Below are 25,977 nucleotides of genomic sequence, written 5' to 3'. Positions count from 1 at the left end.
TATGTACAAGCATACATACAGGTGCTGTGGGGAGGGGAAGGAGGTAAGGCGGGGGGAATGGGGAGGGGGAGAAGGGGGAGAGGAAGGAGGGGGCTCAGTCTGGGAAGACCTCCTGGAGGAGGTGAGCTCCCAGTAGGGCTTTGAAGGGAGGAAGAGAGCTAGCTTGGCGGATGTGGGGAGGGAGGGCATTCCAGGCCAGGGGGAGGACGTGGGCTGGGGGTCGACCGCGGGACAGGTGAGAATGAGGCACAGTGAGGAGGTTAGTGGCAGAGGAGCGGAGGGTGTGGGCTGGGCTGTAGAAGGAAAGAAGGGAGGTGAGGTAAGAGGGGGCGAGGTTATGGAGAGCCTTGAAGCCGAGAGTGAGGAGTTTTTGCCTGATACGTAGGTTGATTGGTAGCCACTGGAGATTTTTGAGGAGGGGAGTAACATGCCCAGAGCGTTTCTGCACAAAAATGATCCGGGCAGCAGCATGAAGTATAGATTGAAGTGGGGAGAGACAGGCGGATGGGAGATCAGAGAGGAGGCTGATGCAGTAATCCAGTCGGAATAGGATGAGAGATTGAACCAGCAGGGTAGCAGTTTGGATGGAGAGGAAAGGGCGGATCTTGGCGATGTTGCGGAGGTGAGACCAGCAGGTTTCGGTGACGGATTGGATGTGAGGGGTGAACGAGAGAGCAGAGTCAAGGATGACACCAAGGTTGCAGGCTTGTGAGACAGGAAGGATGGTAGTGCCATCAACAGAGATGGGAAAGTCAGGGAGAGGGCAAGGTTTGGGAGGGAAGATAAGGAGTTCATTCTTGGACAAATGGCTACAGGTGTGGCTTAGTGGAAAGAGCATGGGCTTGGGAGTCAGAAGTCATGGGTTCTAATCCCAGCTCTGCCAATTGTCAGCTGTGTGACTTTGGGCAAGTCACTTAACTTCTCTGTGCCTCAGTTACCTCATCTGGAAAATGGGGATTAAGACTGTGAGCCCCAGTGAGACAACTTAATTACCTTGTATCTACCCCAGCACTTAGAACAGTGCTTGGCAAATAGAAAGCGCTTAACAAATACCAGCATTATTATTTAAATGCTATTAATAACAGCTTTGTTCTTCCAGGGAAATCCCTCTCTGTCTTGGTCGCTTCTTTTTAAATCCTTCAGTTGTTTCCAATTAAATTATTTCAGTGGGGATCCACCACATAGATTCCAGAGGCTACAGTAGTTAAATGGCATTTATATAATAGTTTTTACTAAGTGCTTTCTGTGTGCCAAGCACTGTACTAAATGCTGGGAGAGATGCAAGATAATCAGTTGAATGAAAATCTAAAGTCAGCGGTTCTGAATCTGTAAATTTAGGGGAGAAAGGCAGCATTTGTGTGCCTGGGGTTAGAGGGTTAGAGTACTTTAGTTTCCCCTCATTTAAGATGAGGATAAGCCATATTTCTAACTAGGGAGAGCAACAGCCTACGTGATGGGCAAATAGAAACTCTGATTACATTTGGCTTTTAGTGCTTATTTTCAAAGCTGGAATCCACCCTCTCTCCTCCTCACACAGGGATGTTGACAAGATAAATAGGATAATGTGTTCAAGCTACAAGGAGAAAGGCAGTACAGTACATAAATATCTAAATGTAAATTTGTGTAGAAGAGCAAAGGATTGCCGTTACTGTAACTGTTGCTATGATTGTGGCGTCACTAAAGGAGGCCTGATAAAGACATTTGGTTTATTACCTTGTAAACACACACACACACACACACACACACACACACACACACGGCTGTCCTTCGAATTCTGAGACGACACCACTGATGTGAAATTCACCCTTGTTAGGGTTACCAGTAACCTAGAACCTGTGTGATCTAAAACTTGTGCCTCACTCTTTTCCCCCTCCACCCTGACTCAGTCCCAAACGAAAAGGTTCACTTTCCCAGAATCTGATCTTTAGATAGGGAATGTTGTCTCTGGCCTTCTGGACATTGATGCTTGTGACTGACTCTTCCCTTCCCTAGCAAATCCAACTTAGCATTGGCTTGTGTCTTCTGAGTTCCATCCCTACCCTAGGAGTGTGGTCAGTGACTAACTGCCTTAAGGAATGCGCCAGAAAGTGAGAGTTCTGTGTGAGCTGCGGACCCAGATAGGAAAAACTGGCCCCCTTCAAGGCAGCCCAAGCTGAAAGGGGAAATGCTGGAAGCTTAACTATTCCTTATGGTTCCAGAAGTCACTGCTGAGGGGTTGGGAACAAGGGGAGTGGGTGTGAGCCCATTTCCTCAGTTCTCAATGTGTCATTCATTCAATTGTATTTATTGAGCGCTTACTAAGTGTGTCTTTGAAGGTCTTTTTTTTTTCCTATGGGTTAGTGGTCTAGCACTTTTCAGTCATTTATTTGAAAGAATGATCATATTAATAACCCAACCCATCATGTAGAGTTTACCATACTGACCAGATTTAGAAAACGAATGAGGACAGAATAAGTTTAAAATAACTTCTGTTAAAAATAACTCAACCTTTGGGACGATTTGTAAAATGAACTAAGCACACAAAGAAATCCTCTTCTGGCAGATTATTTCTATTATTAATAATAGAGCAGAGCTCCACATCCAAGATAAAAATACAACAACACTGTGAACTCCTCAGAAAAGTACTCTGTAATTACCAAGCATTCTATACATGTTAGGTCTGTCACTATTGCACCCAGCCCCTCTTCCCCTTCCCTGTTCCTTTCACCCTACTCTGGTACTAAATAGGTGGCAGGGATTAATCTTCCTACTCTCCAATGAGGAAACTGAGGCACGGAGTGGGGAAATGACAAGCCCATGGTCAGGTGGAAAGTCAGACTGATCACCAAGAACCTAACTTAAACAACCTGGTGACAGTGTTATTTAGGCTAGCAAAGACCTTGCCATGTGATCTCCATTTTGTAAACTGAGGTTGATTAATCAAAAGGCAGCTGCTACTGATCCCTGAAGCCTGTGGTATAAAAAATGATGATCTCCTCAGTACAGATTTTCCATCATTGCCTCGGTTCTAATCCTCTCCTCCTTTCCCTACTCTCTTCCTTGGTGTATTGCTCTCTGAGGTGCTGGTCTCCCTCCTGGGCTCTTGGGCAGGTAGCAACAGGTGTAGATCCCAGCATGCCTCAGAATGTGGTTTTAATGATGAGGCCCCTCTGCCAGCCTGATCCCAAAGGCAGCATTGGCACCAGTGCCTCCTGGATGGGGGGTGCCATGGGACAGAAGCCCACCTCACTCCCCCATCAGTAGAGAGCAGCAAGGCCCCAGGACATTTAAATCCAGGTCTCTCTGTTGCTTCCCCTTTTGCAACTGGCATCCTATTTTAGGAGCCCATGCTCTCTGGGTACTGGGTATTTCCCTTTGACCCTACATCTGTTTGCCCCACAGACTGTACCTTGGAAAGCCCCAAAGAAGCTAATTGAGTGGGGGCAGCTGCTGCTGTTCCATCTCTTCTCTGCCGCCTCCAGAATGTTGGAAATGGTCTGCTCATCCATAGCTCCAAAACAGCAGAGTGCTTGTTCCTTAGTGACAACAATTCCAGAAAGATTCTTGGAGGGGGAGATACGATTCCAGACACCCAGTGGACAAGTGCTGGGCAGGAAGGGGGAGTCTACTCAACAGCCTCTACTGTTTGATCATTTTTCCAAATGAGATTCCAGTACTCAGTCATCAAAAGAGATGATTACTGTGGGTAGCTGTAATAAGTCTGTCAACTCTTCCTTTTCTTTCCAAGGATCATCCATGAAGATGGCTACACAGAAGAAGAGTGCAGACAGTACAGGGCAGTGGTCTACAGCAATACCATCCAATCGATCATGGCCATCATCAAGGCCATGGGCAATCTACAGATTGACTTTGGGGACCCTTCAAGAGCGGTATGTTTCCTTGTCCCCAGCCCTTCCGTGCGTCTGATCCCACCTGGCCCCAAGAAATAAGCCTTCCCCTAGTTCCAAATTACAGCTCTTTGGCACAGCTGTGTCTCAGAATTAGTTTGTATCATCTTGAGGAACGACTACCCAGGCATTCCTCGTGGAGTAGGTTTCCTAGAATTCAGTTGGTTAGTGGTATTGATTGAGCACTTTGTGCAGAGCACCGTACTAAGCTCATGGGAGAGTACCATACAGTAGAGTTGGGAGACACGATCCCTACCCTTGAGAAGCTTACAGACTATTGGAATTGCCAGCACTTGTTGTCAAAGCCACAGCCATCTGGGCTTGCCTCTGGAGTCACAAACCTCCGATTCCAAAAGGGTCCAGCAGTGTTGGGTGGGATGATGGGAGTTCCCTGTTAGAGTGTTCCTTTTTTAAAAAAACAAACAAAAGAAACAAAAAAAAACTGGGCCTCTGGGGTTCCACATCTTCTCCCAGTGAACTCCAGATGCAGTTTACTTGCCTGCAAGTCTGGCAGATGTCTATTCTGGCTGCCAACATGGCTGTTAGTCATTTCTGTAACCCTTTGTAATTCTGTTAACTGCTGTGCCATTGTTTAGAGACACTATCACCCACCATTACCCCTTGTATACAAAATGATGGGCTCTAGTTTACCCAGAAGACAGGAAGGCCCAAAGAGAAAGAGTGACAGGGCCAGCATTAGTGATAAAGTTAATAGTCTCCAGCCTTCCTGCCACCTGTCGTCAGGGGCTCCTTTCTTCCTGGAGGTCTGTACCCTCCCACCACCAGGACCACTCCTCTCTTAGGCCGATGTAAGACAATTGTTCCAGACCTCTGCACTTTACTGCTAGAGCTCAGTGGGGCTTCCCATTGCACCGAGGACTTCCCTCAGTGGCCATCCAGAGATCGGGGAATTCCGCTTCCCTTCCCTCAGATGACAGTCATTTCACCAGTCTGAGTTTCGAGCAGATCTGTGTGGAAAGGTGGGAAGAAGAGTTTTAAGCTCTTTGAAAGAACCGAAACTGGGGCCACATATAGTGTGAGTCATGGTATCGTTGAAACATACCTTGGTCGGGGTTCACCAGTAGCTGGTGCTGACACCTTGCAGGGAGTGGGGCCTTGTACTGGGAAAGAAAGTCCATGAATCCCCCCTTCCTCACTTCAGTCACCATCAGACTCAGTAAGATATGTGATCCGTCCCTTCAGTCAGCAGCTGTACCAGCAGAGGCAAACTAGACCCACATAGGGGACTCAGAACTTGAATCCAGTAGTCAAAGGGCCTCACTTCTCAAGATGGTGGCCTGGAGCATATTTAGGGATAAGGCAAAAAGACTGGAGCAGCCAAACTCAGAGCACAGGCCTTCTTTCACTGTAATAGGGCCCCAACCAGTTGTGCTTTTCTGAGGAGAAAGCTTCATCTCGGGGAGATTAGAAAAGCTTAGAGCTCCCTGCGGACACCAGAGCTCTATCCCCTTGCAGAGGAAGGGCTATTATGATTCTTTATTGCCATTTCCTGAGCTGCTGCTGATGCTGCTTCAGACTGCATCCAGAGGGAGGGAGTTGTGGGGCCTGCTATTCCTTTTTCTTGGGGATTCTAAAGGATTCTGGGAGTTCAACATGAAGGATGCAGAGTACAGACCTCCCAAGAAAATTCTCTGATAGTCTGGGGCAGGGATGAAGCTACCGTTGGGCAGCTGTGGGGCTGGATCCATTCTTTATTGTAGGGGAGCAATTTACAGTACTTTGGATCTGCCATGGCAAAGCCCCTATACTACCAGGTTAAGGGTTGGTTTGGACATGCTCCCTTGGAGCTTAGGTAGGATCTCTGTCCCAGAACCCTGCCCAAGTGAAGGACTTGTTCCTCCACTGACTTGAATCCACTGTTGAGTTGGAAATGCAGAGTCCCTCCTTCTGTCTAAGCCACTCGTACCTGTTGCCTGCCAACTTGCCACTGGCTTGTTACTGGCTTGGCTTGTGCAGGAAAAGCCAAGATCTAGGAGACCTCTGGGATAGGGTTCCCTGTGATGTGGGATGACTTTATAACTGGCAAAAGAGGGAAAATATCACCTCAGGTTGAAATGGACTTAGATTCTGGGTACTCGGGCCTGTAGCCCTTCTTGACACCATAGCTGATCCCATGGTGCCATATGGCCCTGCCAAAGGCAACTGAAGGAAATGAAGCAACTGAGGTCCCTGGGAATCTGTAGTCCAGAAGACAACTTGTGGAACTGCAGCCAGGGTCTTGGCTCTTGTAACTCTTCTGGAGCTCTCTTGTTGAGAGAGCTCAGTGGAGAGCTAACTTGTTCTGTGGAGGCCAAGCCCACCAAGATTTGAGCCTCACCCCTCCATTCCAACTCTCTAACTTGGAATTGCCTAAGGCCCCTTTGTGTGCAAGCAAGCCTCATGAACCTTGGGACACTTCTGTGGTTGTGTCAGTAGTCTGGGGGCAGAAGTGCTGGAACGAGAGGAAACCGTGGCCTGGTTGGGAACCGGGAGAGAAATCTTGCTGGGGTTTCGGGCATGATGTCCTTGGGGCCAGCTTAGGGAGTCACTTCAGGAAGCCTCACCTGCAAGGAACTCTAGGCTGTGCATCTTCAAGGCCAGGATGGAGCTACACATGGGATGAATCTGGGCCTGCATCCTCCTTACCCCAGACCACGCAGGACCCTCAAAGAAGAGGAAACACCCAGCTAAGAAGAAGTAGCAGTCACTAAATTCCATGTTCTAGTCACATAAGTTGGCCCCACTTTCCTTCTGAGGGATTTGCATCCTGGGGAGAACCCAAGTATCATCTTTTCACCCACAAGTGCTCCGTTAAGCCCACCTCCTGAGACTAAGTGAGCCCTGCCGTTGACTTGGCTGTGCGACCCTCAGCCAGTCTTTCTCCCCCACCTCTTCCTCTTCTGCCCTGCCCAGGAACACTGGGAAGATCAAATCTTGCTACAGGCCTGCGTAAAGGAAAAGTGCTTCCGATCATCAGTGGACAAGCAGGGCAGTGGAGGTTCTCAGAAACTGAGAGTTTTGTGTCTCCACTAAACTAGTGAGGCTAGAAATGAAGGAGTCTTCCAATATAGGGAGGTTACCTTTAAACACCCATCATCTCAGTGTTTCAGGTTCTGTTGATTGAAGTGCCAGTGGTAGTGGTACTCATCAATCCATCAGTCAATTGACGGATGGCATTTATTGAACATATACTGTGGGCAGAGTGTTGTACTAAGAGCTTGGGAGAGCACGGTATGACAGAGTTGGAAGACCTGCTCCCTGCCCACCAGGAGCTCACAGTCTAGTGGAGGAGCTTGCAGTCTTACAGTCCCACTTTTCCCGCTGACCCCCAGGTAATGATTCTTGGAGAGCCCCAGCGTCTGCCTGGATTCAGTGCTCTTAGGGTGACCCCCCACTAAACTTAGACACCTGTGAAAACGTAGTAGAACAAAGTGGCAGAGCTTATTCAGTTTCTTTCAGACTCACTACCGAAATTCTCTTAGGCTACGGGTATGAACTGGGAAGTACTGGGAAGCACGGTTGCTGGGGTCATTTACTACTTAATCTCCCCAGGGCAGGGCTGGATATCCTGTTTCTTCTTGTGTGCAGTAGGGGAGCTGGGCGCTCCCCCCTCATTTCATACAACAGTGGGGTGATCAGGGATCAGTAGTACCAACTCTCCCACCTCTCAGCCTGGATTTTGCTGCTTACTAAGGTAAAGAGTGGGGTTGGGGTCGGGGGCTGCTCCCTTTCCAAGGTGGAGATGAGCAGCCACTCTAACTGTTGTGCCTCTGCTCTTGTTGCCCTCCTCCCAATACCAGGATGATGCCCGTCAATTGTTTGCACTCTCCTGCACTGCGGAGGAGCAGGGCATCCTGCCTGATGACCTGGCTGGTGTGATCCTGAGACTGTGGGCAGACAACGGCGTGCAGGCCTGCTTCAGCCGTTCCCGCGAGTACCAGCTCAATGACTCTGCTGCGTAGTGAGTATCCCTTGATGGAGGGCTTGCACCTGGGGCTGGGGGCCTGGATGTGAAAGGGGAGTCTTAGTGGGACTGGTCTTTGGTTTCTGTCAGGCTTGGGTTACGGCTGTCACTGACGCAGCTCACTGGCAGTTGCAGGAACCTCTGCTGTAACTGCTGTGGCCAGAACAAGAGTCTCTGGGCTCTGCTGCGAGTCTCTCTTCTCCTCTTGAAAGGTGCATGCAAAATGAGTCTGATTCTCAGCATCTTCCCTCCTCCCTCCCTGCCCCCCCACGGCCCCTAGATGCTGTCCCTAAAAAAAAATCTACTCCAAAATTTTGGAAATTGGGATTACAAAGGGATCATTGAAGTCAGGGGGACTGGCAGTACTCAACGGGTACCTGCCATATTGGGGAAAAAGCCCAGCTCTCTTCACGTTCATACTTCTGATTGCTCACAGACCCTTTGGTCTCTCTGCTTCTTGTGAAGATTTTCTCTGCAACCTGTGAAAATTGGTTCCTCCGATAAGAGTAAAGAGATTCTCTGAACTTAACCCCAAGGAGACATTGGATGGAAAATATTTGGCGGTTTGAAACCTGCCTCTGGGGAAACCTTGAATTTGGCTCAGGAGTCGACTGAGTTCTAGAAAAGAGGGGTGGGTCTTGTCTCTCCTCCTGAACTCTGGGGTTTTCGGACTGAGCCAGATCCCTGACAGCCACGTTTGGGGACCATCCCCGATAGCATTCTTCCAGCTCTTGTCTCCATTTATTGCAATGTAAAGCCCCACTTGTAGTTCCGGTTTCTGACTGTTGTGACTCCTTTCGCTGAGATTCTCAAAGCACGTAATGGTTTCTGCTGGATAGCCCTTCCCATGTGAAGATGGGGGAACTGAGACCCAGTCGAAGGGCTTCTCATCAAAAGGGTCTTTCTCTTGTCCTGCATATTTCTTGTGGCATTGACTGTAAGGTCCTCGTACACAGGGAACATGTCTACCAACTCTGTTGTATTATACCCTCCCAAGCACTTAGTACAGTGCCCTGCATGCAGTAAGCACTCAAGAAGTACCAGATTGATTGCAGCCTCAAAACAGTAGACCAGTCCACATTGCTTCCTCTGATTTTGTTTTTATTTTGTGGGTTTGTCTGTGGTGTATTTTATTGCTTTATCGTTCTAGAGATGGCTGTCTCCAGTCCCTTCTCCCCAAGTATACCCTTAGATTGTGAGCTCTCCAAGGGACAGGGACCATGCCTAATTCCCACCTGTGTATCCTCTCCCAGCACTTAGTACAGTGCTGTGCGCACAGTAAGCACATAAGAAATACTACTGCAACTACTTCTACTACTACTACTCCTCTTGAGAAGTTGAGCTCAGAGCCCTTCAAGACAGGAGAAAGAGATTGTGTAGCCAGATCCCAGCAACAACAGAGTCTCCCCAACTTCTCCCTTACCACTGCTCAGACACTTCACCCCAGACTGACTCCCCCTCTTCTTTCCCAGTTTAAGGATCACTTGGGTGGTACAAGTCTTTCTCTTTCTAAATACTGCCTGTCTTGGGGCTCCCCTCGTCTCCTGCAGACATCCTTATTGTGAAGGGGTTCCCCTGCAAAACTTTCTAGGGAGGCCATCACCCAGCCCACTCTTAATTTCATGCTATTATTTCATTCCTTCTCGTAGGCTCACCCAGCCCTTGATCAGCTTCCAGTTTGTTGAATGGACTTGGTTTTTACTTTTAAACAGAGCCCTGCTTCTCCATACCCATCTCTTCTGGGCCATAGAGATCCTTCTTTCCTTGGGTCTGGCATGAGTCTGCCACCCACGCTTGCCTCAGGTCCAGCTGAATGAACCTGTCTTTTCTCCCATGCAGTCAGGGTTTAAATGCACAGGGACAGCAGCATGGAAATGAACCGTTAATGTATTTAATGAGATTAAAACCTAGCCCGTTGGCAGGGAAACCCAGCCAGAGTCAAACAAATGGCCCTCACCTTTGCATAATTGTAGGAGGAACACTTTCAAAGCGCTCCCCATCCATGCAGGCAGAGACCAGATGAAAGTGGTTTTTATTCATGTCACCAAGTCAGCCGGGGCTTGGACGTAATGCTGCCTCAGCCCAGCTTGTGCCCTAAAAACGTGGTTCCTTGAAAGAGCCCAGCCTCCAAGAAGCAAGAATTGAGATATAGATGGCAGTTGTGTGGCTGGGCTGGAGGTCTCCTCCTTTCCCAAGGGCATCTCAGCAAAGCTGGGGCATTTCCATAAGTGTGGCCTTATAATTTTAAGTACAGGGACCGGGGCTTTTAGGGAGGGAACAGGTGGGATGGAGCCTGTGCAAGCGGCAGACATGCTTCAAAAAACTAACCAGTCAAACTCAATTTAAGGGTCTCTACAACCCCGTTTGGAAACTTAACTCTTTTCAGCCTGGCTCAAAGAAGGGTCTGGGGTCTTGGCGGAGGTCTGTCCTGAGCAAGGCCAGGAGTTCCAGCCCAAATGGCTATGGGGGAGAAACCAATCAAAACCGTGGCTTTCTCCCCCCTATAACTGTAAACCCTTTGGGGAAACTGGCTCCATCACCCACCCCCACCCCCATTCCCCGAGTTGGCCCTATATTGACATTTATGAGGCGATGTATGGGAATAAACTTGTGGTGAAGTTGAAGGGGGGGCCAGGTGAGGGGGAAATATAGACAGAGTTAGAGATCAGCTGACTCAGGGAAGGGGCCCTGAGCCAAGCGTTTGAGCGTCACGGATGTATGCTTCAGTTTCATGCCACTTTGGCTGCAGCATTTGCCTCCAGCTGGGCTGAGTGAAGCTTCTGCCACCCTGCAGAAACTCAGGCCAGAGCATGATCCCAGAATGCACCAGCCTCCATTTGTGGTCAGTGGTAGAGTAACCAGATGAAATGCTTGTTTGGACCCAACATGATTCCCAAGGGCCATCTGATATTTGCACAAAACTCTGTGTTGCCTAGGAGACAGCCCAGAAACATAACAGTCAGAATGGTTACATGGCACTCCTTACCCGGCTGGGTTACCCAGGGCCCACTGACTGCTGTGAAACCCTGAGGTTGTTCCCATGGCATCTTGTTGGACTGCCTGTGTTTTCCTCCTTGCTTCCTTTCCCCCCAACCTCCCTCACATTGCACAAGGAGCAAGAATCAACCTCAAAAGGGAGATGCTGCCAGACCATTTCCTTCTTTTGGATCTCCTCCTCTTCCCCTGCTCAAAACACAGACTTCAGCAGCTTAGACTCTCTGTGCTGGGAGATGTTGTACCCACTGGCTTGTGCAGTTGTCTGAAGCAGTTAGACTCCTTCCTTAAATGAAAGACCCTGAGGACTTTTGCTCCTTAATCAAATCTGAGCTGGATAAATTCCTTTCTTCTCTTGCACACTTCAGATCCTGCTCCTGCCAGCCCTCCTCTTTTTCCGACCTAAATAGGCCCGTTAGACTAGGTAATGCTCCCCTCCAAAATGGGACAGCTATCAAATTAAGTGGTCTCCAGGTTCAATAAATGCTGAGAACAGATGTCCCTGGTGCATGCCAATTATTCCTCCCACTGTCAGGGCATTTGTCTGGTGGATAACCTGGGAGTTGGAGAGTAATGTGGTGCCACTGAGCTGGTTGCGGGCAAAATGTTTCATTGTGTATGCAGATGACCCGGGGGCTTCTGAGAAAGTCAGGCTCAGCAGTCCAGGAGAGCTACCCACACATGCACAGTGGCCCACTAGCTGACATGCCAGCCCCTCCCTGAAATTCCCAGGCATGGGAGGAGACTTGTCCAAGATCCAGCCCATTCCAGCTGATCTCTGTCTCTACCACTCCCTCCTCTTTGCCCCAGTTCACCCTCAGGTTTATTCCCATACTGTCCTCTTAGAGGGCTGACCGCATCCTCCACCCCGTCTGTCTGTCTCTCAGTATTTGTTAAGCCCCTGGCCTGAAAGACCGTCCCCTGCTGAATAGTGTTCAGCATGTTGGACACTAGGGACGACTCCAGTTAGAAAGGTCTCTGGGTATGAGGAGGCTCACTGTGTTTCTTTAAATCTGCCAGTAGAGGGGTGGGGAATGACAGAAAAATGACCAAAGGCTGCCAAATCATCAGGCCAGAATGATTTGGTCAATTGTAGAGTGGGAAGATGAAACCGAGTAACTTGAGAATCCTTCCAGTAAGCCAGCCAGGGAGCCTCTTCTCCCTTCTGTCCTTCCACTCCCAGGTCCTCATGCCTGCAAGTAGGCTGTTGTTTCCAGTGGTTAAGCTGTGACTAACCCCAAAAGGATCTGCTGTGTGCAGGGAACCATCCTCATTCCTACCGTAAACAATCCTAAAATCCATATTAAAAAAAGGTCCAGAGGAAAAAAAGCAAGGCTCAGCAGCTTCTCCCTCTGGGCCCCTTCTGCTCTGCAAAAGGTTTAACCACTGCAACCTCCCAGAGGCTGTTGAGGTGATTGGTATGACATTCTTAATTGGGCAAAATGCTTCCATCACAGTTTATTTATTCATCTTCTCAGCCTCCTGGAGCTGACCTCTGTAGGAGGCAGCTAGCCCTGTAGTCCATTCCAACAGGCAGGGAGACAGAGGGGCCCAAACCAACAACATCCTTGTCGGAGGCAGGAATAGACTTCCAAGGCCTCAATTGTCCAGCTTCTGGTTTGGGGTTTGGTTTTTTTTTTGGTATCTGTTAAGTGCTTACTATGTGTCAAAAACTGTTCTAAGCACTGGGGTAAATACAAGATAATTAGGTTGGTCACAGTCCCTGCCCCACATGAGGTTCACAGTCTAAGTAGGAGGGAGAACAGGAGAAGTGAGACGCGGAGAAGTTAAGTGACTTGCCCAAGGTCATACGGCAAGCAATTGGCAGAGCTGGGATTAGAACCCAGGTCCTTGCTCTTTCCACTTGGCCATGTTGCTTCCCATGACCGAGCCAACAGGGCAGCTCTGCTTCATTCGTTGTTCACTGGGCCCCTGGTTATGCTCCTCAGCCGAAAAGCTAAGGGTGGGAAGACAGGAGACCACCCAGAGATGGGCAGATGTCATCAGTCCTACCCAGAGACCTTTTCCCCCTTTGATCCGAACAATAGCGTCATGTGCTGGGAAGAGACTGTAAAAGCCCCTGATGGGCAGGGAACTTGTCTACCCACTCTGTTGTAGTGTACTCTCCCAAGTGCTTAGTACAGTGCTTTGCACCCAGTAAGTGCTCAATAAATACCATTGATTGATTGGGGATTAAATGGGGAAATTGTGGTGCTTATTTGCCTAGTCGTTTAATGATTCAAGGAATTTCTTAAGCCATGAGGAACAAGAAAAAATACCTATACAAGCTGCCATCCTGGGCATGTCAGAAGCCAGCCTACTTAAGAATAATAATAATAATTATGATTGCGGTATTTGTTAAGCACTTACTATGTGCCAGGCACTGTTCTAAGCACTGGGGTAGATACAAGGTTATCAGGTTGTCCCATGTGGGGCTCACAGGTTGTCCCATGTGGGGCTCACAGTCTTAATCCCCATTTTTCAGATGAAGTAACTGAGGAACAGAGAAGTTAAGTGACTTGCCCAAAGTCACACAGCTGATAAGTGGCAGAGCTGGGATTAGAACCCATGACCTCTGGCTCCCAAGCCCGTGCTCTTTCCACTAAGCCATGCAGCTTACTTGATAGCCTGATGTCTACAGAGCTGTCATTTTCATGTCTCTTGCAGTTCATTCTCAACAGCTAGGAAAAAAGAGGTCTACTTGGACAGTGGCAGAAACAATTCAACTTCTATTCAGTTTCCAACTCCAGGCTCCCGTGAAGAACGTGCCAGGCAGCTCCTTTTTGACAAATTTAGAGAGAATTCAGAAGCAAGTAATAAAAGTAGCCCCTGACTTATGTGGAAAGACATTTTGCTTTTAATGGTGTGCCTGGTTCTGCGGTGAAAATCCCCAATCTGCCAGTTCAGACGGGTCTGAGCTCAGGGGTAGAAGGAGCCACCTCATGTTGCTTGAAAGTTCAGGGTAGGTCTGAGCCAAAGGAAGCAACTTAGTGGAAAGGGCATGGGCTCCACCACTTGTCTGATGTGTGACCTTGGGCAAGTCATTTAACTTCTCTGTGCCTCGGTTCCCTCATTGGTTAAATGGTATGAACCCCATGTGGGACACGGACAGTCCAACCTGGTTGTCTTGTATATCCCCCAATGCTTAGTACAGTTCCTGGAACGTAGTAAGCATTTAAAAAATACCATTTAAGAAAAAAAAAGGGAGGCAGAACACTGGACAAAAGAACACAAAGATCCTTTCTTCCAGCTTGTCCTGGTGCCCTGAAGTTCGGCTGACAGAAGGATCTACTTCGGGTCCTGGGAGGCAGGAAGGAATCCTTTTCCAGGTCTCCCTTCCCTGATGCATGCCCAACTAATTAAAGGGGAAAACCCGGGAATCCTTTTGGAGGGTTTTCAGGAGACTGTAACCTTCACCCTTCAAGGGGAAGACAAGTGTGTGGTCTCTGCCAACTTAAGTTGGAAACTCAAAAGCCAAACTGGTAGAATGTCAGTGGCCCTGCTTCTCCTTTTAAACTGTGGTTTCAATGGCTTAGGGCTTGCTAAGAAGAGGGAAGGTGCCTCCTGTTTCTGATTTGCCTGACCACCACAGTGAACCCGTGTGTCCAATTTTTTTTTAATTTGTTAAGTGCTTACTATGTGCCAGGCACTGTACTAAGCACTGGGGTTGGACCCAGGTTGGACACAGTCCCTGTCCCACATGGAGCTCACAGTCTTAGTCCCCATTTTACAGATGAGGAAACTAAGGTCATGGAAACAAATATGTTTTTTGTATTTTTGTTTGTGTGTTTTACTTTTGCAGATGGTTTGGCCAGGATCACTTGATGGGGTTGGATTTAGAAATAAGAGCCTCAGAATCTCCAGTTCAGAAATCAGGCTCCAGAGGTGCTGTGTAGCTTTGTCCCTTACATTTATGGAACATTTCTCTTCAGAAACTTTGTGAACATGACAAAATAACCCAACCTCCTCAAGGCCCCTGTGTAGGGGCAGAAAGGAGGGAGGGAGGGAGGAAGAAATCCACTAAATCTCCTCAAAATGGAGTCTTTGGATACAGAGTAGGGAACTCCTCATCCCAGTGCAGAGTCACCCATGATTTCAAAAGCCACTTGATACCTTGTTTTTCTCTTGGGCCGTTTGTACTCCCCTCCCACCCCTCCCCACAAATATGCTTGTCCTTGCTAACTCTCAGCTGCCCTGGGTAACATCATGCAGCCACAGCACTTTTCTTGGAAACTCCATCTCTTTTGCAGCTTAAAGAGTTTTAGACTCCTTGACTGGAAGGGACTTTGAGAGGTCACTCAATCCATTCCCCAGTCTCCAAGCAGGGTTACACCATACTTTCTGATCACCTGGGTAAAAGACCTTGTGTAAGCTTCAAGAGAATCAGTCCCTTGCCCCTTTCCTGGAATCTGAAGGAAATAGTCCTCCCTCTCTCAACCAGAATTGAGCAGAGATAGTTTCAGGCTCAGGAGATGAAGCCGGGAGAGCCCCGGAACCCAGCGCTGTTAAGAAATCAAGCGTATGCAGTAAATAGAGCTGCTGTCTGAGTACGAAACTCTGTCTGATCTGTAACACACTTGATTTCCCTGATGTCCCTCCTGAACCACTGGCTGCCATTTGGACTTCACAGCCCAGAAAGCTTCTTTGTGACCTCAGGTAATTTGGGTTTGAGAGGTAGGCCAGGGTGAAGAGCAGATGACACCTCCAGACGGCCAACAATCTTTCTAAGTAGAACATATGCCCATTTGTGTCACAATCATCCCCAGAAGTGACTTTGACCTCTTAATGCCCTTCTCTTTCTACCGCCTCTGTCCTCTTCCCAGCTGTCTTCAAATGTAGCCCCTGTACTTGTGCCTTGGACTTCATCTCCTCTCACCTCTTAAAAATATTTGCTTCTACCCTCCTCTCTTTTCTTACTACTACTTTCAATCTCTCCCTCTCCTCTGGCCTATCCGCTGCCTTCATTTATGCCCAAATCTTCCCCATGTAGAGGAAAAAAAAAACTTAACCCCTTCCACACACACCCCCAAACCCTCCAGCCATCACCTCTTTTCCCTTCTCTCTTCCCTATCTGAACTCTTCAAATGGGCTGCCTCAATTCCCTCTCTTGTCACTCCCTTCTTGATCCCCAGTGGCCTTCTTCTGGTGAAGTGTAATGGTCTCTTCCCTGCCCCTGACACCCATTGACCATTCTGTCACTCTCAATACAGTTGACCACTCTCTAGGAACACTGGCCTGCCCTTTTGTGTCATGTATCAGCCCTTTGATACTCACACCCCTCCCAGCTCCACAGCACTCCTGTACATTTCCTTATGCTCTGGTACTTCCCCTAGCTGTAATTTATTTTAATGTCCATCTCCCCCCCTAGATTGTAAACTCCTTGAAGGTAGGGATCGTGTCTACCAAGTCTATTGTATTGAACTCTCCCACATGCTTAGTACAGTGCTCTGCACCAAGTGCTCAAATACCACAGATTGATTAACTCGGTTTGACAGCACTGTATTCTCCTAATTTACATCCTACCTCTCTGACTATTCCTTCTTGGTTTCTATTTTGACTCTCTTCCTCTCCTCATCCTTGAACTATGGGTGTCCCCCAAGACTAAGTTCTGGGTTACCCTTGCTCTGTTGAGGAACTACCTCTATATGGTTAAACTCCCAACTCTTCATCTCCAGCCCTGGCCACTCACCTGCTCTATTCAGTTAGTCCTTTGTACTTATTATGGCCTTAATGTGTGCAGAGCACTGTACTAAGCGCTTGGGAGAGTACAGTGTAACAATATAACAGTCACATTCCCTGCCCACAATGAGTTTACAATCCCATGCTCTTCTGTCTTTAGGACATCACCATCTGGAAGACCTGCCGGCACCTTAAATTTCATATGGCAAAGACTGAATTCCTCATCTTCTCTCCAGTACCCTCTCCTCTTTCTGCTTTTCCCATTACAATCCCTCAAACCTCTGCCTTTCTTCCTATCCCAGAAGCACACACTCTTGGTATCATCTTTGACACCGCTTGCTCATTTACCTCCCTCAGTCAGTCTGTCTCTTTAGCCCTGCCAGTTCTTCCTCTGTGAAATTTCACAGATCTGCTCTTTCCCCAGCTCCCTGATCTGTCACCCCTCATCTGGATTACTGTAGCAGCCTCCTTCCCTTTCAGCTCTCTCCCATCTTCAGTCAGTTATGCATATAGCTGCACATTTCCTCCTTTTAAGATGTTCAGAGTACATCACTCCCCTCTTCACAGGTCTTCAGTGGCTCCCCACTGCTTTCCACCTAAATCTAAAACAGATTATTCCTACAATTTCCTACTCCAGCCCCGCTCGGGCCCTTTACGTCTCCCCATCTTACCTCTTTTCTGTCCCTCTTTCCTGACTCTACTGCACCCCCAACTCACCCCACTGGAGAGGGGTTTAATCATGAGTCGGTCTTCCAAAGAGGCTTTTCACACAGATCTCAGTGCACATTGCATTTGTTGAGTCGATGAACCCATGGAGGAGAAGCATTGTCTGCCCATGCTGTTGGAGAGGGGAAAGAGGAACTGAAGGAAATTAGGTGGTGACACACACAGACCCACACAGAGGGTCTCTGAACTTCTCACTCAACTGTAAAATGGGGATTAAATACCTGTTCTCCCTACTACTTAGACTGTGAACCCCGTGTGGGACAGGGACTGTGTCCAACCTAATTAACTTTTACCTACCCCAGCACTTAAAACAGGGTCTGACACATAGTAAGCACTTAACAAATACCATAAAAAGATCGTGTTTTTTTCACTGTGTTTAAGGGGTTGTGGCCTGGGAGTGAGAGTCAGAAATTTGCCATTCATCTTTAGTTCTGTCTTCTGAGGGGATGAAGACAGTAGAGAAAACGAGTTAAGTTTTAGTCAGGAACGGATTTTCCTCGGAACATCTGGGACAGCTGCTTTGGGGTCAGCAGAAAGGGAAATGTACCAGGGCTATTTTTTTTCCTGACTCCCACTGAGTGGCTAGCAGTAGTGACTCGGTGAATGCAGAATGGGCTCACACTCCTTTTTCTCCCTCCATCCCTCTATTCCCTCTTGGTATTTACTATTGCCAACCCCACCAAGGTAGGTGTAGGAGAAGAGGAGTTGTCTACCTAGGGGACAGTGGTAAGGAAAGCCATGGAAATGGGATGGGGTACTTTTAGCAGATGACCTTTTGCCAAGTTCTGCCCCTGGTGCAGGAGAAATGATGTAGATTAGACAAAAGGAAGAACTTCCTAGCAGGGGAAAATAAACCCTAAAAGAGGTCACTAAGAGAGGTCAAGGAAGGGCCATGCCAGAGAGCTATAAAAACAGCAGGAGCAGGATGTGTCCCAGGATGTTCAGGTCTAATCTTGCCCAGAGGATAGGCTGTTCCCTTTGAAACCCTTTCCAGACCTGTGATTCTTGGATACCCAGCCTTCTTGCAACAAGGAGAATCAGGGTTTGGGGTTCTATAACTCAGGTTTTGATTGATTTGTATCTACCTCAGCACTTAGAACAGTGTTTGACACATAGTAAGTGCTTAACAAATATGATTTTATAAAAGAAAGGTTTTTGGAGGCAAAGAATTGTGTTTAGATAGTAGCTATTTCTGAGACTGCTGAGGTGACCACCAATGAAAGATGTTAAATCAGGGTGTCTCTAGCCAGATGGCTACTGAGGGGAAAGCAGCTTTTGTAACTTCTCACAGTAGACCTGGATCTTCCAAGGGAGGAAAACATTGCTCTAAATCAACACCAGCCTCCCCTTCTTGCTGCCAGTGGGCTGTTAAATGGATTTGTCTGGCTGGGGAAACCTGGGCCAATTTTTCCTCCTCCTTGAGCTATTGTTTAAAAGAGCAGGATCCAAAGTGGGTGGGCCCGAGGCCGAGACCTGAGTCTTCTCTCCACTAGGACTTTGGCTTCCTAGAGTAGAGGGCTGTGGTTTGCTCTCTTCTGCCAACTGCCTAGTATAGCACCTTGCATGCAAGGATGCTCAATAAATATTGAGAGTTGAAGTTGTCAAAGAAGTATCCTGGAGCTGCTTTTTAAAAAAAATCAAATTCCCTAGCTCCTCAGATGCTTGGTGTTCATGGGGAAATCTTTGCATTTGTAGGATCCCATCCTGGATGGCTAGAGTGCTGTCACCATTTTCTGCTTTTCAGACATTTTCCCATTGAGGAGCTTCTCCCCCCACATCAGACCTTTTCTGATTTCTGGTGGTCTCCAGGTCCTTGTTTTTGAGCGGGCCTGGGAAATTCCCAATCCCTCATACTATGAACTTTCAGGGAAATTGGCTGGGCTTGAGTTCCCTGAGGTCAAAGAAGGGTCACAGCCTGTTCCCAAAATACCAGCAGCCGAATTTTAAACCTTGGCCCACTGCAGTCCTTCAGTGAACTCCATTTTTTTAGTGAATTGAAAATGGTATACCAACTGTCTCTGGAAAAGGATATTATGGCGTCTTTTTTATGATCAATCAATATGCTAGATGGGGGTCTCTGCCCTCAGGGAGTTCACAATCTAACAATCTACAATCTCTCACAAATTACTGACTCCCATCCTTAAGGTGCAGATCTACCCAGAGGCAAGAGACTAGGTTATTTGACCTCCCTCCCAAGTCCCTTCTCTCTTACTCTTTTGTCAGTATGAAACAGCAGTTATGACTGTGTACTGAAGCACTGTAAGGCGCCTGTTAACTCTAATGAAGAAAGAGTGAGTCCAGCCCTTATGCTAACTGAAGGGGACTCCTCTAGCTCCTGTGGAACAGGAAGTTATGAGAGAGCCCAAATAGATAAACAGCAGAGGAAGACATGTCAGCTCTGTTTAACATCACAAGCGGGACTGGGAATTTGACAGACTATACTTAGAAGCATCTTAGAATCATCATGTGTACTGAAGCCTTCCAGACTTTTCCTTCCTATGCCTTACTTTTCTCCCCATCTCAAACCATTTGCCACTCCCTCTACTCTTTAGGAAATCTAGGACAGATGCTCCCATGTTTTAGCAGTGTAATTCCAAACTGTCCCTGTTGTGACTGTTAAGTGGAGACAGGCAATATGGAAAGGAGCAGCCAAGTTCTGTCTTTGCTTGGGGAATTCCTGGTGCTGCCCGCCCACCTCTAGAAACCTCATTATTTGAGACATTTAAAACAATTCAGAAGAGAAGAAGGTGGGTGGCAGGGAGTCTTGCCCACATAGGGTGGGACCCTTCTGGCCCCCCAGATACAATGCAGAGTAGCTCAACCAATCAACATCTGATGAGGTCCTAGATGTGTAGAGCACTTATGAGAAAACACTTGGAAAATCTAGGACTTCTGCCTTTGATGCAGGTGTCGGCGCTGTTGATTTGTGTTTACATAGATGAAGGCGGTCCTCGACTTCTGACTTATTGAGTTACGGCAGAGGGCACTTGGAACGTTTCTAAACTTACACCCTGTTTCAGCTTTTCAACCCATTGGTTTTGACTTTACCACACTGGTCTCCTTTATGTCACCAGCTCCAGGGGCACAGGTGACAGTGGGGAGAAAGTGTGCACAGGAGCCAGGAGGAAATGAGGCAATTTTAAAAGCCATATTGATGGGGAGAGGAGTGGGGTCGGGAAGAGAAGGATCTGGTGTGGGAGATGGGAAGGGGGAATGCACTACCTGATCGTCATTCAGAGTAACCAAGGAGAACCTAGTCTGAGAAAATGGGTTCCAATCCTGGCTCCACCACTTGTCTGCTGTGAGGCCTTAGGCAAGATCTCTTAGCTTCTCTGCGCCTCAGTTACCTCATCTGTAAAATGGGGATTAAGACTGTGAGCCCCATATGGGACATAGACTGTGTCCAGCTTGATTATTTTGTATCTACCCCAGTGCTTAATACAGTGCCTGGCACATAGTAAGTGCTTAACAAATGCCATTAAAATAAAAATGAAATAAAAGTTGGCCTCCCTATTGCAGAAGCTCTCTGACTTAATGTGACTATATTGGTGTCACTATTGCTCATCTACAACTGAGTATACATAGTTCTGAGTAATTTTGGTAAACACTGGGAATCCAATAGATTCAGGAATCAAGCTCTCACTTGAAGCATTGTTCCTGAGAGAAAATGTGTTCCAACTTATGTTTCTACTTAAGGCACAGCTTTCAGAAACCAGTTGTGTCATAAATCCAAGGATTGCCTATAGAGAGAAGTAGTAGTAGTAGTAAGGGTATTTATTGAGCAGAGAGAATGAGCACAGCTCAAGAAGAGCCAGGGACCTAAGCACTGAGCCTTGTGGGATATCCACAGGTAGGAAATGAGAGGTGGAACAGGAGCCAGCAAAAGAAACTAAGAAGAAGAGTCAGAGAAGTAGAACGAGAACTGGATGAGGACCACATTGGCCAAACCAAGATCTGATAGCGTTCTGAGGAGAAGAGTGTGGTCCCTGGTGTAGAAGCTGGCTAAAGAGGATTAGAATCAGGTAAAGACTGCATTGCACTTGGCTATGAGTAAGACATTGAGAAGAAGGTGGTCTCAGTGAAATGAATGGACAAAAACCAGGTTGTAGTGGGTCGAGAAGGATGGGTGGTCGAGGGGGATTGGAGACAGCAAATGTAGGTGACTTTTTCAAGGTATTTGGGCAGGAATGGGAGGAGAGAGGTGGCAGTATGATAGCAGGAGGAGGCTGTGGCATCCAGAGAGGAATTCTTTAGTGTATTTAAGAGTTAAGCATATTTGAAGGCAGAGGAAAAGAAGCCATCCAAGAGTGATATGTTGAAGATAGCTGTGTAAGAAGGGAGGAGAGTGGGAGCAAGTGTTTTTAAGAGCTGAGAAGGGATGGGGTCTGAGGTGCAGGTATAAAGGGGTAGATTTAGAGAGCAGGTGGGAGATCTCCTCCTGACAGCTGGCAAGGAAGATGAAGAGGAGGAGAAGCAGGAGGTGGCATTAGAGCCGTGAGAAAGTAAAATTGATAGAGAGATTTCTCCTTGGACAGTGCTCCAGGCCCTGGATCTCACTGCCATCCTCTTAAAAGTGATGGCATTAACATGAATGCAATATCTCTTGCCTGCCTCTCACTTCACTTCTCTGGGCTTCAATTATCTCATCTGTAAAATGGGGTTTGAGACTGTGAGCCCCACATGGGACAGGGACTGTGTTCAACCCAATTCGCTTGTATCCACCCCCAGCGCTTAGTACAGTGCTTGGCACATAGTAAGCGCTTAACAAATACCATTATTATTATTATGAGTCGGTTTAAACCCTGGAATTTCTCTCCTCACTTGTGCTGCTGGATAAATAACATTTCCCTCCCTAATTAAATAACAAAGTTCATTATGCTTCTGAACTCTCTGATGCTCTCTCCAGAGCTGCATGTTCTCTGTTTACTAGACAAACTGCATCTCAAGTATTCTCTGGCACACACTGTTCATCTTGTGTATCAGTTTTGTATTTTCCTTCTACTTCAGGTCTATTCTTTGGCCTCCTGTCCTCTGTACTGGCACTGACCGTATCTGGACTATTTAAAGCTCTGTGTACTCTTCTTTCCCCCCCTCCCCCATGATGATGTGTTTAAAGAGGAGGGCTGGGTAGCTTAAAGAGATTGGTCTCTCAGGGTTATACTTAGCTAAGGAAGACCCAACTGCCGATTGACTTTTTTTTTTTAAAGATATTCGTTAAGCATTTACTATGTGCCAGGCACTCTACTATGCACTGGGGTAGACACAAGATGGGTTGGACACAGTCCCTGTCCCACGTGGGACTCACAGACTTAATCCCCATTTTACAGCTGAGGTAACTGAGGCACAGAGAATTGTCCAAGGCCGCACAGTAGACAAGTGGCAGATCTGGGATTATTCACTAAATCCTTCATTCATCCAGTCGTATTTACTGAGTGCTTACTGTGTGCAGAGCACTGTACTAAGCACTCGGAAGAGAACACTGTAACAATAAACACATTCCCTGCCAACAAAAAGCTTACCATTTAGAGGGAATTAGAACCTGGTCCTCTGACTCTGGTCTCTCCTTCTCATCCTCCTCCTATATGTCGACAGAGGTGGCTAAGGAGGCAGCAAAGAGGCCTTCCATTAACTTTGCTGAGATATAGATGTTCCCTTGGGGCTCAAATGGATTAATGACTGCTTTTCTTCAGATGGGGCCGATTGGGAAATGTACTTAGCAGTAAGATGTAGAAATCTTTCTCTTCATGTGAGCACCAGTGCCATTCCAGACACCAGAATAGGGATGGCCTTGTGAGGTGAGCGTTATTGGCTTGCCATACGCCAGACAAATTGTGTATCAGTGGTCCAGTTTCTGTAGGTTTTTGGCCCAGCCCTAGCATGGATAAATCCAGGCATATAGATCTCAGAAATCCAAGACTTAGGTCAGAGTTTGAGGGGGACAAATGCAAAACCCAGGTTATGTTTGCAAATTACAATTCTGGTTTCTTGCTAGTTGCCTGGGGCCCACAGAGAAGTAAGAGAATGTATTCAGGTAACAGCATCTCATTGGCAGGTGAGCACAAAAAGAATGAGTGGGAAGAAACTGGGTTGGAAGAAGCCTGTCTCTAGGAGTCAGAGTTAGGTAGCCAATGAAGATAAGGAATCTGGGTTTAATGTGAATCTGTCCGTTCAGTATGGGTTTTCCAGGTTGGTTTTTTCACTTGTTCACCCATGCTTGGAATTGGAGATTGGATTTTATAAAAGGAGGAGACTCCTTGTCATCATTCAGGGTTTTGCCAACTTCTTTGTAGCCATAGAAAATAGCCAAAAGGATAGCAGGATAGTGAAGACTTTTGTGTGTAATCAGTTGAGTGCCCCAAGGCTCTCTCATTGTTACCCAGACCTTGCCAGCACTTTTCTGAATGTGACCTTCCTCATCTGATCTTCCTGCTCCTGACAAGGAAACCCATCAAGAACATAGCCAGTGGTGCATCATTTACATTTTAACAGCCTAGAAACAGGAAGTTAGCCCTCCCCACAGCCACAAGAGAGAGCGGCTGTGGGCACACATGCCACCTAAGCTGGGAAATTGATGCTTCAGGATATAGTTGGCCTAGGGCCGGGCCCCAGCTGGTCACCCAAAGGGACTGGAGAGAGGTGCAAGAGGTCTGTGGACAGGTCACATCCAGTTCTGCTGGTGGCTGGAGGTCGGTCTTTGTGAAGGCTGTGGACAGAGAAATTTGCGTGCTCCAGAAGTCTTCCTCTTTAACTTCCTCACTGAAGATCCGAACACAGTGGCTCCAGGCACAAAGTCAGGGACCCGCCCTGATAAAGAGGAAATTTGGAACAGTGGACTCTCCACGGACAACAGTCTCTGCCTCTGAGACCCAGAGGGCTATTCTCCCCTTGGCCTCAACTGATTGTAGCTGTGGTGTGAATGAAGGTGGAGAAAGTCTTTTTGGCCAGTGACCCAACTGCTCAGACTTCCATTTCCCTTCTTGAGAAGTGGTCTTGGAATGCCTGCCTGCTAAGCACCTGATGTGGCAGGCAGGACTTGCCACAGAAATGCTCTCGGGTGGGAAGTACCATGGCCTAATGGAAACGGCACAGACCTGGGAATCAGAGGACCTCCGCTATTTGTCTGCTATGTGACCTTGGGCATGTCACTTCACTTCTCTGTGCCTCAGTTTCCTCACCTGTAAAATGGGGATTCAAACTTACTCTTCCTCCCCCTTAGACTGTGAGCTCCACATAGGACAGGGACAGTGTCCAACCTGATTATCATGTAGAATGCTTGACACAGAGTAAGAGCATAACAAGTGCCATTAAAAAAAGAAAAGAAAAAAGAAGCTGGTCTAGACGGCTCTGGGTTGCCCTTAAAAGGACCCCAGCTTCTCCCAGCTAGAAATTGAAAATGCCAAGTGGCGGGGCTGGTTTGCTTCCTGAGAGCTGTGGACACTTGAGGGCATTGTATAAAACCACAGGGGGTTAGTAGGGTCAAGGGTCCCCTTGATTTTACCAACAAGGCCATCGAGGCACAGAGAAGGGACAGAACTTTCCCCAACAGAATGGAAGCTCTGCAAATGGCACCGCAGTCTGCTCTCATCTTCCCCTTTATCCTTCAGCAGTTTCCCTCCCTCCCCCGTAATAATTAGCAATCTGGTGTTGATTAAGCATTTACTGTGTGCTAAACACTGGCAGAGATACTAGGAGATACTGCTCTTAGCCCAGCACATAGAACAGTGCCTTACACATAGTAAGTGCTTAACAAATGCCATAAAAAAGGGTTATGAGGTGGAACTGGTTCCCTGTCCCCAATTTATCTCATCCCCATTTTGCAAGGTGAGGAAACTGAGGCCCTGAGAGGGGAAAAGACTTACCCAAGATCACACAGTAGGCCAGTGGCAGGGCTGGGACTAAAACCCTGGTGTCTCCTCTCCTGCCTTCCAGCCCTGGGCTCTTTCCACCAGATCCTGCTGCTCCCTTGATCAGCCTTTTTTTTAAAAAAAAAAATGGTATTTGTTAAGCGCTTACTGTGTGCTAAGCACTGAGGTAGATACAAGATAATCGAGTTGGACACAGTCCCTGTCCCACATAGGGCTCACAGTCATAATCCCCATTTTACAGATGAGGTAACTGAGGCACAGAGAGGTTGTGATTTGCCCAAGGTCACAGAGCAGACAAGTAGCAGATTGGAATTAGAACCCAGGTCTTCTGATTCCCAGGCCCATGCTCTTTCCACTAGGCCATGCTGCTTCTCAGCCCTTCTGCCAGTCAGGGAGCAGGATGCAGAGTGTCGGGAGCTGGCAGCCACTGCTCCTGTTTTCTAGAGATCCTCCTATGGGCCAGGCCTGCGTCACCCAAGATTTGAAGGGATGATTAATGCCCTCGGAAGAGTTTGAGCAAGCACACTCATACCCAGGCCATTAGAATGTAGTGGAGTCCTTGAGGTTTGAATGAAGCCTTTTGTCTCAACTTTACATTTTCTGGAATGGATCTTTCCTTTTCCAGGCTTTGGTGCCAGGACCTGGATATTTCTCAGGACCATCCACAGATGCCAAATTCGGGCCCCAGATCTTAGATCTGCTGCTGTGAGTTCCCAAGAGATTCTTTCTGCCCTCCACTCACCCTCAGAAGCTCAATGCCCAAGTTGGCCTTGGCCTTGTGCTCCTGAGCAGGTACTGACCGCATCCAGGGGAGCTTTGAGGGTTCCTATTGGAAGTGGGGGGGTCCTCTGAGCTTTGAAGC

General features: G+C 47.7%; 1 protein-coding gene across 2 annotated transcripts in view; it reads left to right on the top strand.

The window, feature by feature from the left end:
- Positions 1-25,977, top strand: part of GNAI2 (G protein subunit alpha i2) — a 153,739-nt gene that overhangs the window by 95,412 nt on the left and 32,350 nt on the right. For both annotated transcript variants that reach the window (XM_038772534.1, XM_038772536.1), the window contains exons 3-4: positions 3,728-3,869; positions 7,688-7,848. In XM_038772534.1, the coding sequence (XP_038628462.1) occupies positions 3,728-3,869; positions 7,688-7,848 (303 nt within the window). The remainder of the gene's footprint in view (positions 1-3,727; positions 3,870-7,687; positions 7,849-25,977) is intronic.

This window comes from Tachyglossus aculeatus, chromosome X1, assembly GCF_015852505.1.
Source record: "Tachyglossus aculeatus isolate mTacAcu1 chromosome X1, mTacAcu1.pri, whole genome shotgun sequence".
Lineage (NCBI taxonomy): Eukaryota > Metazoa > Chordata > Mammalia > Monotremata > Tachyglossidae > Tachyglossus > Tachyglossus aculeatus.
Note: the sequence above shows the minus strand (reverse complement) of the source record. Positions and strands in the feature narration are given on the sequence as shown.